Genomic DNA, 14,063 nt, shown 5'->3' on the forward strand with positions numbered 1-14,063 from the left:
TGAGAAAATGCAGACGTATCACCACACAGTTGGCCTGAATTGAATGCTCCTGAGGTTATCATGTAAAGCCTTTGTTCTATTGCTCATCAGTTCTTTGACCGTCTGAAGCTGTTTGGCATGCCAGCCAAGCACCAGCCTGACTTCATCTACCTGAGATATGTTCCCCTGAGGAAGGTCCACCTCTTCACCATCATCCAGCTCAGCTGCTTGGTCATGCTCTGGGTCATCAAGACCTCCAATTATGCCATCGTCTTCCCCATGATGGTTAGCAAATGCCTTTCTCCTAGCTTTCTCCCTGGGTCATAGGTTACATGTGGATTTATTTGGCCACATTGTAGTTTAACACAATTAGCACCACTATGAGATGTACAGTATAGCCATTGACTTACGTTTTACATTAGAATGCGTCCACACCAGAAACAGGAGATAGGCTCCTGCCCTATGGGCCGTTCTTGCTGAGACAAGGATTATTTACGTAGATCATTTTGTCTGAGTGTCATAGGTTGCACCTCCGTCACTCGGTCACGTTATGCCATTGTTTTTGAACGTTCTCAAGCCATCTATCAGCCCTCTAAAGTGGTGATAAACTCAGCCATTCTGGACGGAGAATAACTACTGTTTCGAAATTACACTATAGTGCATGGAAATAGAATGACATTGATAAAGTAGAGACATATTTTGTAGGAAACAACTTTGCCAGCATTATCATGTTGTCAAATTATCTTTAGACAGATGGCAGTGTTGTCATTAGCTAGCAAAATTCGTCATAAATAGCTAGCAATGATAACGTTAGCTAGCTAAAATCCGGTGCCGCCCCCTCAATTTTAGCTAGCTAGCTAATGTTATACGGCATCTAAAGTAAATTTGGTGACATCAAAATGATGACAAAAGGTTTCCCTACTAATTCTTTTCCCATTTTGAATGTCATTCTATTTCCCAGCCACCGTAATGCACTTTTGATTAAATGTTCATCAGCGCTCCTTGATGATGCATTAAGTAGATGCATTAAGTAGAATGCTCAGTTAGGCATCCGTCCAAAACGAACGTTCAAAAATATATTTTGACGAAACATGCAATCCTTGAATAGTAAGTTAAGTAGTAAGTGTGTTTGTGTTCCTTGCAGGTGTTGGCTCTGGTGTTTATTAGGAAGCTGATGGATTGCTTCTTCACCAAGAGAGAGATGAGCTGGCTGGATGATCTCATGCCAGAGAGTAAGAAGAAATTGAAGGATGCTGAAGAAGAGGTATGAAAATAGCATCTACATAACAAAGCTAGAGTTTGAGACTATAAGGTTCTATCTGCAAAAAGATGATTCTGAGATAATTGGCTTTAAAGTTCCAAACTCTCATTGGTTTGAATGGTGCCAGCGATTTTTTAAAATCTTGTATTCTTTTGAAGTAACAACATGAATTTGGTTATTTAGAGTATCAAATCAAATGTATTTATAAAGCCCGTTTTACATCAGCTGATGTCACAAAGTGTTATACAGAAATCTAGCCTAAAACCCCAAACAGCAAGCAATGCAGATGTAGAAGCACGGTGGCTAGGGAAAAACTCCCTAGAAAGGCAGGAATCTAGGAAGAAACCTAGAGAGGAACCAGGCTATGAGGAGTGGCCAGCCCTCGTCTGGCTGTGCCGGGTGGAGATTATAACAGAACATGGCCAAGATGTTAAAATGTTCATAGATGACCAGCAGGGTCAAATAATAATCACAGTGGTTGTAGAGGGTGCAACAGCACCTCAGGAGTAAATGTCAGTTGGCTTTTCATAGCCGAGCATTCAGAGTTAGAGACAGCAGGTGTGGTAGGACGAGAGGGTCGAAAACAGTAGGTCCGGGACAAGGTAGCACGTCCGGTGAACAGGTCAGGGTTCTGTAGCCGCAGGCAGAACATTTGAAACTGGAGCAGCAGCACGACCAGTTGGACTGGGGACAGCAAGGAGTCATTAGGCCAAGTAGTCCTGAGGCATGGTCCTAGGGCTCAGGTCCTCTGAGAGAAGAGAGAGAAGAGAGAGAGAATTAGATGGAGCATACTTAAATTCCCACAGGACACCGGATAAGACAGGAGAAATACTCCAGATATAACAAACTGACCCTAGCCCCCCGACACATAAACTATTGCAGTAGAATTACTGGAGGCTGAGACAGGAGGGGTCGGGAGACACTGTGGCCCCGTCCGACTATACCCCCGGACAGGGCCAACCAGGCAGGATATAACCCCACCCACTTTGCCAAAGCACAGCCCCCACACCACTAGAGGGATTTCTTCAACCACCAACTTACTACTCTGAGACAAGGCCAGCAAGGCCGTATAGCCCACGAAGATCTTTTCACGGCACGAACCTATATATAGGTAGAGAACATTGAACAGAACAAGGCTATGTCAATAACTCAAAATAATGTTCATTTTTACTGTAGATATGTAACTTTTGTTGTAATGATTTATCTCTGCATGTGTTAACCAATTAATTATATATAGTACTATCACTATAGTTTAACAACTTCCTGTTGATTATCATATTCTTCAGGAGGAGGAGCAAAGCATGTTGGGAGAGGAAGAGGGAGTAGTGCAATTACCATTAGAAGGATATCAAAAGTAAGTCAGGCCATTATGATAACATTATATCTCCCTTTTTAAACTGTAAAAAGACTTCAAGCTTCATTGGTAGTCAAATAGTTGACTGTTTGTTGTGTATTATAATGCATGATTATGTCTTGTTTTTTAGGAGTGAATCCGTACTCAACATCACAGATGAAATGTCCAAAGGCTCTTTTGGAAACACGTGGAATGTCAACTCCGACAACTCAAAATGGTATTGCATTGCCTCAAGCACGTTTCCCCAAAATCAGCACATTGAAGTTTTCCATTTAAAACGTATCTTTGTTTCTCTTCTGTCAGTTTGCATAAAAATGTGTCTTAATTGAAGATATGTGCCTGCAACTCAAACGTTCTTGCACATTTCCCCACGTCTTCAATCCTTGTGAAAAGTTTGTTGAGAATATACTGAATAGATACCGTGTCATAACCATTATATTGGAAACTGATGACAATGTACCATTGAATTTATAAAATGCCTCATATTGACCAAGTTCCATGCTCATAGAGAATTTTCAGGATATTGATATGTCATGGCTATTGTATATGAACGAAATTGCAGATTGTCATCCACTTTAGAACTGATGAATTTTCTTGACTGTATTTTCCCATTCCATCTCTGTCATAAACTCTCTTATGTCCTCTAAGATGCTGAACCCCTCAAAGGTAAGAGTCTGATCCCCGTGCCCGTTTGAGCATCCTTACTCCATTTGGTGACCATCACTTTTTGGAATAAAAATAATTATGTTTATCTTTGCATGATATGAGGCAGGATTATACAATGTCTTATTCCTCAATTTACCATCAGGTTGAAATTATATGCTGCTTATTTTGCATCTTTCAAATTGTCATGTTATGCATTTTCGAGTTCATGAACACTGGGAGAGCACAGCTCTTTGAAACTCTTTGACGACTGCCAATGTTAGGCAAAGGTCAATATTATGGATGCTAAATCCGTTACCTGTTCACTGCTTGGAATATAAACCCAGCGTATTACAGGCAGTGACAAATGAATGTGCTCGGTCTAAAGTGACATGACTGAGAAAGCAAGGATGTAAAGTAGGAAAGTGCATCTCTGACAACATGATGCTGCTGTGACAATCAGGCTCTGCTAGCATGACAGTCATCCCTCTACCCAATCTACTATGCCTCAGCCAATGGCCGTGACGGGCAGTTCGGCAAGGAGCACGACAGCGTACTAGCTGCAGGCTCCCATTACGCAACAGCTGGAGAGTGTAATTATATTAGTACATCTCTCTTGTGAAAACTGCTCTTTCATGAACATTGTCTGAGATTCTGATCCCATTATACTTCTCAGCTGCCTGAACATACAGTGCAACTCTGTATGGGATGGGATTACCATGCGATTTATTAAAGCACATCAATATGGTGTTAATGTTCACGTTAAAGCCCCTCCCCACTAAAACATCAGTTGATGATACATTTGGGGACACAGATTAAGCCTAATCCTGGACAAAAAAATGATTCATAATGGAGAATCTCCATTGTTGGAGCCGGACAGCTGATAGTTATAAGCTACGTTCTGAAATTGTATACTTGAAGGCACTAACAGCCAGTGTTGATACCCACAGCTTATCCAAGAACAGGAAACAAAAGAAGAGGAGAAATATGCAGAAGGGCTGCTTCGCAAGGGAGACAAGCCTATGACGTTTCCCCCTTCACTGTGTTGAAAACAAATCAAAATTGTGTGCCACAGTTTACCATTCCTTTACATTTGTCTTGTAAATCTTTGTGTGTATCAAAAGCGTTAGTGTTTATAGTTTCTGTGTCGGAAGCTGCTTCTTTGTTTTTATTTGTTTTTGTGTTTTTAAATGTCAAGTAATACCCGCGTGATATAGGAGAGGTAAGTTTGACTGTATGTGAAAGCAACAGAATGTTAGGATGTATCGAGGATGTATCTGTCACATTGAGAAACTATTTTCAGCTTGAGTTTGTTTTTTTAATTTATTGAATGTATTTTGTATGTTTTTGTATTTTTTTCAATATCATAATATGACAGTTGTTTTGAAATTGCTAAATTATCCAACCAGATAAACAATCGATTAAAAAAGTGTGTACAATACTGCAGTTAAAGACTATGTACTGTGCATCAGTATATACAATTGATGAGTTCATATATCTACAAAATAGGGCAAAGTGAAAATGTACTGTATGCAATGCAACTTTAATTAATCCACTTTTATGAAATATACAGCATCTGATGAACCTTTTACTGCAGTGGGCTCAATCAGGGTCACTTGGAGTGTTTCTTGGTCGTCTTAAACAAATCTACTTTGACACAAAAGTATACACCTCACACAGATGGTTATGGGTTTAAACATTTTTTATTACCTTTTAAGTTTGCATCCCGGCGTTTAAAAAAAAACAACATTTCACCCATGCGGCCACTAGGTCGTTTGACTGCAGGAATTGGCTACTTTCATTGGCAAATAAAAATCTACAGTATCTGTGTTTAAAATATTCAATGCATTATGAGTTTAGCTATTTGCAATAGTCTTTAAGCTTAGAATATTTTCCAATTGTGTTACTACCAGTAAAGAGATTAGCTGAAAATAGCATTTTTATATTATTTATTGTTGGCAATTTATTCTTGGTCAAAGCGCAACCATTGCATTGAGCATTTGATTAGTAAAACGCCTGACTTACGTTGTAGAATACTGTTATGCATATCAATAGATAGTATTGAAACAATGTTCAAGAAGAAAAGAAAATCCTGGCATTTATTTTAAATCATAATATTTGTTGCCAAAGTTGAAATAGTTGCAGTTATTGCAGTATATCAATATTTTCAAGCTGCAAAGTTTATGCTTGTGTGTTCTCTTTTATTTGAGTTTTTTGTCATGGGGGCATTGTGTGTGCCCAGGAATGATTGTCCACTTAGTAACTAAATATGAAGCTTAACTGATACTTGAAGGCGTCTGCTAAAGGGCAACACACATGGGCTATAGAAACAAATGCAATAGCACTTTTTCTAGAAGGGGAGCATTTATAGGAGCTATATTTATTGTTATAAAGATTATTAGACTATATTTCCTTTGTACAATACCAACAACGAATTTGTTCACATCTAATTTTCTAAGCCTATTTATCTATAATACCTTTTGCTTAATTTTAAATGATCAATATCTGCAAAATATTTTGAAATCTCTTGTTGAACATTTCTACTCTGCTACTACTACTCGTGTTACTAATTGTACTTAGCTCTGAATAAATGTGTTTGAAAAGTCACTCAATCAGTTTTGTTTGTGGCAGAAATCCGTGAAGCAGTGTAAGGGAACTTGGCACTGCAAAACAATATTAAGTTTATTGTCTCCTATTGTTACTGGTCTTTAGAGCTGAAGTATAACTGTTTATTATGCATCTTGTATACAGTTGAAGTCGGAAGTTTACATACACCTTAGCCAAATACATTTCAACTCAGTTTTTCACAATTCCTGACATTTAATCCTAGTAAAATTCCCTGTCTTAGGTCAGTTAGGATCACCACTTTATTTTAAGAATGTGAAATGTCAGAATAATAGTAGAGAGAATGATTTGTTTCAGCTTTTATTTCTTTCATCACATTCCCAGTGGGTCAGAAGTTTACATACACTCAATTAGTATTTGGTAGCATTACCTTTAAATTGTTTAACTTCGGTCAAACGTTTCGGCTAGCCTTCCACAAGCTTCCCACAATAAGTTGGGTGAATTTTGGCCCATTCCTCCTGACAGAGCTGGAGTAACTGAGTCAGGTTTGTAGGCCTCCTTGCTCGCACACGCATTGCTCGCACAGTTCTTCACACTCATTTTCTATAGGATTGAGGTCAGGGCTTTGTGATGGCCACTCCAATACCTTGACTTTGTTGTTCTTAAGCCATTTTGCCACAACTTTGGAAGTATGTTTGGGGTCATTGTCCATTTGGAAGACCCATTTGCGACCAAGCTTTAACTTCCTGACTGATGTCTTGAGATGTTGCGTCAATATATCCATATAATTTTACTTCCTTATGATGCCATTTATTTTGTGAAGTGCACCAGTTCCTCTTGTAGCAAAGCACCCCTACAACATGATGCTGCACGGTTGGGATGGTGTTCTTCGGCTTGCAAGCCTCCCCCTTTTTCCTCCAAACATAACGATGGTCTTTATGGCCAAAGAGTTCTATTTTTGTTTCATCAGACCAGAGGACATTTCTCTAAAAAGTACGATCTTTGTCCCCATGCGCAGTTGCAAACTGTAGTCTGGCTTTTTAATGGAGGGTTTAGAGCAGTGGCTTCTTCCTTGCTGAGCGGCCTTTCAGGTTAGGTCGATATAGGACTCTTTTTACTGTGGATATACTGTAGATACTTTTGTACCTGTTTCCTCCAGCATCTTCATAAGGTCCTTTGCCGTTGTTCTGGGATTGATTTGCGCTTTTCGCACCAAAGTACGTTGATCTCTAGTACACAGAACGCATCTCCTTCCTGAGCGGTATGACGGCTGCGTTGTCCCATGGTGTTTATACTTGCGTACTATTGTTTTTACAGATGAACGTGGTACCTTCAGGCATTTGGAAATTGCTCTCAAGGATTAACCAGACTTGTAGAGGTCTACAATTTTTTTCTGAGGTCTTGGTTGATTTCTTTTGATTTTCCCATGATGTCAAGCAAAGAGGCACTGAGTTTGAAGGTAAGCCTTGAAATACATCCACAGGTATACCTCCAATTGACTAAAATTATGTCAATTAGCCTATCAGAAGCTTCTAAAGCCATGACAAAATTTTCTGGAATTTTTCAAGCTGTTTAAAGGCATAGTCAACTTAGTGTATGTACATTTCTGATCCTCTGGAATTGTGATACAGTGAATTATAAGTGGAATAATCTGTCAGTAAACAATTGTTGGAAAAATGACTTGCGTCATGTGCAATGTAGAAAAACTATAGTTCGTGAACAAGATATTTGTGGAGTGGTTGAAAAACGAGTTTTAATGACTCCAACCTAAAAGTGTATGTAAACTTCTGACTTCAACTGTATGCACATTTACTATGAAAGTATAAAACTCAAACTTAATACATTTATTTGAACATGTTTATTTTCCCCATCAATATTACTGCATGCAGGGCCTCCCTGGTGGCGCAGTGGTTAAGGGCGCTGTACTGCAGCGCCAGCTGTGCCATCAGAGTCCCTGCATGCTGTTTGGAATGTCTGATTTGGAGTAAGTCAACTAGTGATCTGAAATGGCCTTGACACCTAAAACAAATGCCCTAAATAGAACCCTAATTCTAAATTTGTAAGAGTTTTTAGATTTACTCTGTATGCTTTGATCTACGAGAAAGCCAAGGAGTATGCAATTTCCAGTTAATAAAGGCAGGGAGGGTCAACTTTGAGTTCAAAGGTTGACTAACCTTATACACTAGGGCAGCGTTTAGACAGGCAGTCCAATTCAGAATAATTTTTTCACTAATTGTTTTTTTTTGACCAATCAGATCAGCTCTGAAAAAAATCGGATGTGATTGGTCAAAGGTCAGGTCACATTACACTTTGGGTGAAAGTGTTTGACAAAAATCCCCTCAACTGAACTGAGTCTTCCACTTCACTCACAGCCACATCTGCCTTGTGAGCATAAGGTTGGATAAAGAGGAAGTACAATTGCTGAAGTCATTCATTGCAGGACCTCAATTTGCCTGGAGGTAATACGTTGGATTATACACTGTGACTTCACTTGAACATATTGTACAAAACAATGACAGCCTCGTCCACAGAAGTGAATTACATATAATTTTTTATTCAACAACAAAAGAGACCCAAATTCTATTACGGCAAATGCCCAGTATGACCCTTAGAGATTTGGAATATAAATAGAATTGTGTGGGCAGGCGTTTTTTTTTTCTAAATCAACAGATGGTTTTCAATTCACTAGCTGACAGCTTAGAGAGGTATCACATCCCAAAGCATGACATATATCTGGCACATGTGACTAGTTTATTTCCATGCCAGTAACACCTAGGAAGTGCTCCCTGATCCCTGATCCCTGCCAGGCTGTTGATTCACATCACGTCATTCCATTACTTGATTGAAATCCCTGGGTGTGTTTTCCCCTTGGTGATATGGCTGTCCTCAAGGTTGATTGATTTGGGTTCCACCTCCGTGATCACAGGTTCTCTACTCGAACATGATCTTAAATTGTTACTCATCGATTGACACAGGTTCTATATTTATATATAATACAATTACATTTATTATAAAAGTAAGGATTATATTTGAACTGAATATAGTATTTCCACAATATTTGTGTTTATGGGTTCATATGATAAGGCATCTCTCTGGTTAGTGTTTAGATACACTACATGGCCAAAATTATGTGGACACTCATTCCAAAATCATGGGTATTATATGGAGTTGGTCTGCCCTTTGCTGTTATAACAGCCTCAACTCATCTGTGAAGGCTTTCCACTAGATATTGGAACATTGCTGCGGGGACTTGCTTCCATTCAGCCACAAGAGCATTAGTGAGGTCGGGCACTGATGTTGGGCGATTAGCCCTGGTTCGAAGTCGGCGTTCTAATTCATCCCAAAGGTGTTCAATGGGGTTGAGGCCAGGGCTTTGTGCAGGCCACCACTCCAGCCGACACTTGGCATTGAGCATGGTGATCTTAGGCTTGTGTGCGGCTGCTCGTCCATAGAAACCCATTTCACGGTGTTCCCGCTCTGTGAGCTTGTGTGGCCTACCACTACACGGCTGAGCCGATGCTCCTAGACATTTTCACTTCACAATAACAGCACTTACAGTTTACCAGGGCAGCTCTAGCAGGGCAGAAGTTTGATGAAACTGACTTACTGGAAACGTGGCATCCTATGGCGGTGCCACGTTGAAAGTAACGGATCACTGAGATTGTATGGGTGTTTGCTCGATTTTATACACCTGTCAGTAACGGGAAATAGCCAAATCCACTAAATTTGAAGGGGCGTCCACATACTTTTGAGTGTATCTTTGGATATTTGAATACATTTTGTATGGCAAGAATAATGGTTTATTAACATTTTTCTCCAACAAAATTAGCAAGGTACAGACTACATATTTTGGGCCAGTTTTACCCAAATTTTTAACCTGTTATTTTTAGAAGGAGAGTGTTTTTTTTAATCAATCATTTTTAATTAGGCTATTGTTTAACCATTCGATCTTGTTCCCCTCCTAACACTGAAAATCTTGCCCTTGAAGTACAAAGTGAAGCATTTAGTTAATACAGTATGTCACCATTTTATGTTAACAAACAAAAAGCAATTGACAGGCAACACAATTTCTTGTCGGGGGATTTATTAGCATGACCAGAGGAAGGAGGATACAGGAAATTGAACAAGGGGGGTCATTCTGGATGAGTTGCATTCTCTCTTGACTGGGGGCTCATAAGACATAAGACACTGGGACTCTGTGACTGATTAATAAGACACTGGGACTCTGTGACTGAATAATAAGACACTGGGAATCTGTGGCTGAGTAGAGCAGCCCTATTCTCGTCTGCCTCGGCCATTCTTCAGCCAGGACACAAACTCCTTGGCTGCCTGGTCCTGCAGGTAGGAGCTCACGTCGCTGGTGTAGGTACCCTCTGCATGTCGTTTGATGGGACCCCTAAAAAAAATATGGAGAGATTTTATAGTGTTGATAGTAACTATATAAAGTTAATAATATATGGGAAATAAGCAGTTGTTAAACACATTGATTCACTGTGGATTATTAATCTGCTAAAGTAAGATTTCTCTGAGCTGTAACTGAAAACCATGAAAATCACCAACATGTAGTAAATATCTACAGTATGTCATAAAAATTGAGGGCATTTTTGTCTTTGTTTATAGCTCATTATAGCTCATTCATCCTATCGCTTAAGTACTGCATTCATACAGTTTCAGGTTAAGCTGGAACATATTGGAAGATGATCTACTGCTTTTTGAAATGGAATGAGGAAAACAGACACACACAGTAGGAGAAAAAGAAAGAAACACTCACCCACTTCTCTTCGAGTTCATTAGCCACTGGACAAAGTCTTGCACTCGTCTCGACTCGAGATATTTACTGTAGTCGTTAGAGAATGTTCCCTCTGAATGTCTCTTCGTGTTCGAAAGCTCCCTTGGCTCGCTGAACATAGAGTCCTCTGTCAATAGGCTGCAGAAACAGACAAGTCAGTAGTTACAGGATGCTGAGAGAGAGAGACTGAACCTGATTGGTGCAGAGTTCAGAAGTTTCTCAGAGTTTGAGGCTCCTACCTGGAGTTGTCCTCTGTGTCCTCCTGCGGGATTTGCAAGCTGCTCTGAGCAATGATCAAGAGCAGAAGTCCAGCGAAAGAGTGGGTGCCTTTCATCTTTTGACCTCCTAGATATTAGCAGTGGAAATAGGAAATTGTTAAAAACAAATTCAGAGAAACTTCCTGATGTGAAGTATCAGCGGTTGAAAATGAGTTTTAGGGGTTTGGTGCTGCTCACCTCTGTTCCCTCTGTTGAGTGTCGGTGAGAAAGGGGGAGTCTGTGCCTGGCTGCCTGCTGTGCGTAGGTAGATCTCTGCTGTTTTTTTCTCTCTTTGGCTCCCTGGAGCTGCTTCTTGGCCCCTTCTTGGTCTGGCCAGCCTTTATATAGTTGAGCTGGGTGACTGTCTGCTCAGGTGGCACCCTCCTCACAGACGCACAAGCACATTCGTTACTCTCAATCCATTAGTCAGAACTCGACTCAACGTACTAGATACATTTGCAGTCCATCTTTGTTTAAATGTGGAACTGTCCAGAGGTAAAAGCTGTCACTTAGGTGTCGAAATCAAACATGATTTCATCCTGTCCAACAAATCCAAATACTTATATAACAGTCTACCATCTGTTTTCAGATAGCCTGGTTTGCACTGCAGGTTCAGTGTTTGTGGAACGTAAGAACATGGAGTTAAGCAAACATTGAAACACCTCCTTCCAGCATTTTATCCTGAGTGGAATTTAGAGACTGATCAGATATTTAGGTGATCAAGGAACGAACACAATGTAATTCAGTATTATATTAATTTGTTTATTTGTTCAATACTAATGTGATCATATGCAAAACATACAGTCTGTATCAATAATGTGTCCAGACTGAAGAATCATATACCATGTGAACTTGGTATATACTCATATACACTACATGGCCAAAAGTATGTGGACACCCATTACAATCAGTGGATCAGCTATTTCAGCTCCACCCGTTGCTGAGAGGTCTATAAAATCGAGCACACAGCCATGACATTTCCAAAGACAAATGTTGGCAGTGGAATGGCCCGTACTGAAGAGCTCAGTGACTTTAACGTGTTACCATCATAGGATGATACCTTTCCAATAAGTCAGTTCGTCAAATTTCAGCACTGCTAGAGCTGCCCCGGCCAACTGTAATGTTGTTATTGTAAAGTGCAGAGCAACAACAGCTCAGCCGCAAAGTGGTAGGCCAAGCAAGCTCACAGAACGGGAAGCAACTTCAGCACATGAACTCGTCGCCGGGAGCTTCATGAAATGGGTTTCCATGGCCGATCTGCAACACACAGCCTAAAAATCACTATGCGCAATGGAAAATGCATTCTCTGGAGTGATGATTCACACTTCACCATCTGGCGAATCTGGGTTTGGCAGATGCCAGGAGACCACTACCTGCCCCAATACATAGTGCCAACTGTAAAGTTTGGTGGTGGAGGAATAATTGTCTGTTTTTCATGGTTTGGGTTAGGCCCCTTAGTTTCAGTGAAGGAAAATCTTAACGCTACAGCATACAATGACATTCTAGACGATTCTGTGCTTCCAATTTTTGACAACAGTTTGGGGAAGACCCTTTCCTGTTTCAGCAGGACTATAACCCTGTGCACTAAGCGAAGTCCATATAGAAATGGTTTGTTGAGATCGGTGTGGAAGAATGTGTCTGACCTGCAAAGATCCCTGACCTCAACCCCATTGAACACCTTTGGGATGAATTGGAATGCCGACTACGAGCCAGGCCTAATCACCCAACATCAGTGCCCGACCTCACTAATGCTCTTGTGGCTGAATGGAAGCAAGTCCCTGCAGCAATGTTCTAACATCTAGTGGAAAGCCTTCCCAGAAGCCTTCCCATATTAATGCCCATGATTTTGGAATGAGATGTTTGACGAGCAGGCGTCCACATACTTTTTGGCAATATAGCATACCATGTGAACAATCATATACCATGTAAACAATCATATAAAGTGTCTTCAGAAAGTGTTCACACCCCTTGACCTTTTCCACAAAATGAGGAATTAAAATTGATTTAATTGTCATTTTTTGTCAATTTGAAGAAAAATGCTAACATTTGTAAATTCATGAAAAATAAAACACTAATGTATCTTGATTAGACAAGTATTCAACCCCCTAAGTCAATGCATGTTAAAATCACCTTTGTTAGTGATTACAGCTGTCAGTCTTTCTGGGTAAGTCTCTAAGAGCTTTCCACACCTGGATTGTGCAACATTTGCCCGTTATTCTTTTCAACATTCTCCAAGCTCTGTCTAATTGTTTGTTGATAGACAGCTATTTTCAAGTCTTACCATAGATTTTCAAGTCAATTTAAGTCCAAACTGTAACTAGGCCACTCAGAAACAGTCACTGTCTTCTTGGTAAACAACTCCAATGTAGATTTGGCCTTGTGTTTTTGGATATTGTTCTGCTGAAAGGTGAATTCATCTCCCAGTGTGGTGGAAAGCAGACTGAACCAGGTTTTCCTCTAGGATTTTGCCTGTGCTTAGCTCCATTCCATTGATTTTTTATCCTGAAAAACTCCTCAGTCCTTAACGATTACAAGCATACCCATAACATGATGCAGCCACCACTATGCTTGAAAATATGGAGCGTGGTACTCAGTAATGTGTTGTTTTGTATTTGCCCCAAATATAACACTTTGTATTCAGGACAAAAAGATAATTGCTTTGCAAATGGTTTTGGCAGTCTTACCTTTTGGCAGTCCTTGTTACAAACAGGATGCATGTCTTGGAATATTTTTATTCTGTACAAGCTTCCTTCTTTTCAATTAGGTTAGTATTGTGGAGTAACTACAATGTTGTTGTTCCATCCTCAGTTTTCTCCTATCACAGCCATTAAACTGTGTAACTGTTTTAAAGTCACAATACGCCTCATTATGAAATCCCTGAGCGGTTTCCTTACTCTCCGGCAACTGAGTTAGGAAGGACTTCTGTATCTTTGTAGGGACTGGGTGCATTGATACACCACCCATAGTGTAATTAATAACTTCACCATGCTCAAAGGGGTATCCAATGTCTGCTTTCATTTTTTCAACCATCTACCAATACGTGCCCTTTTTTTTGCGAGGCATTGGAAAACCTCCCTGGTCTTTGTGATTGAATCTGTGTTTGAGATTCACTGCTTGACTGAGGGACCTTACAATTATCTGCATGTGTGGGGTAAAGAAATGAGGAAGACATTCAAAAATAAGGTTAAACACTATTTTTGCACATAGAGTGAGTCC

General features: G+C 40.0%; 2 protein-coding genes across 6 annotated transcripts in view; one reads left to right on the forward strand and one right to left on the reverse strand.

The window, feature by feature from the left end:
• Window positions 1–5,843, forward strand: part of LOC112225191 (sodium-driven chloride bicarbonate exchanger) — a 59,197-nt gene extending 53,354 nt beyond the window's left edge. For 2 of the 5 annotated variants that reach the window (XM_024388907.2, XM_024388906.1), the window contains exons 21-24: window positions 91–264; window positions 1,124–1,243; window positions 2,527–2,594; window positions 2,725–5,843. In XM_024388907.2, coding sequence (XP_024244675.1) covers window positions 91–264; window positions 1,124–1,243; window positions 2,527–2,594; window positions 2,725–2,923 — 561 coding nt within the window. In that variant the 3' untranslated portion in view covers window positions 2,924–5,843. The remainder of the gene's footprint in view (window positions 1–90; window positions 265–1,123; window positions 1,244–2,526; window positions 2,595–2,724) is intronic. The other 3 variants (XM_024388908.2, XR_002949544.1, XM_042306533.1) reach the window with 3 other exon arrangements.
• A 4,025-nt stretch (window positions 5,844–9,868) lies between these two features.
• Window positions 9,869–11,398, reverse strand: LOC112224913 (glucagon-1). Its single transcript, XM_024388512.2, has 4 exons — window positions 11,046–11,398; window positions 10,830–10,935; window positions 10,573–10,728; window positions 9,869–10,197 (listed from the first exon to the last, which is right to left on the reverse strand). The coding sequence occupies exons 2-4, from the start codon at window positions 10,922–10,924 to the stop codon at window positions 10,077–10,079; spliced, it is 372 nt and encodes a 123-aa protein (XP_024244280.1). The 5' UTR covers window positions 10,925–10,935; window positions 11,046–11,398; the 3' UTR covers window positions 9,869–10,076.
• Between the last annotated feature and the right edge of the window lie 2,665 nt (window positions 11,399–14,063).

The sequence above is a fragment of the Oncorhynchus tshawytscha genome, linkage group LG26, assembly GCF_018296145.1.
Source record: "Oncorhynchus tshawytscha isolate Ot180627B linkage group LG26, Otsh_v2.0, whole genome shotgun sequence".
NCBI classification, from domain to species: domain Eukaryota; kingdom Metazoa; phylum Chordata; class Actinopteri; order Salmoniformes; family Salmonidae; genus Oncorhynchus; species Oncorhynchus tshawytscha.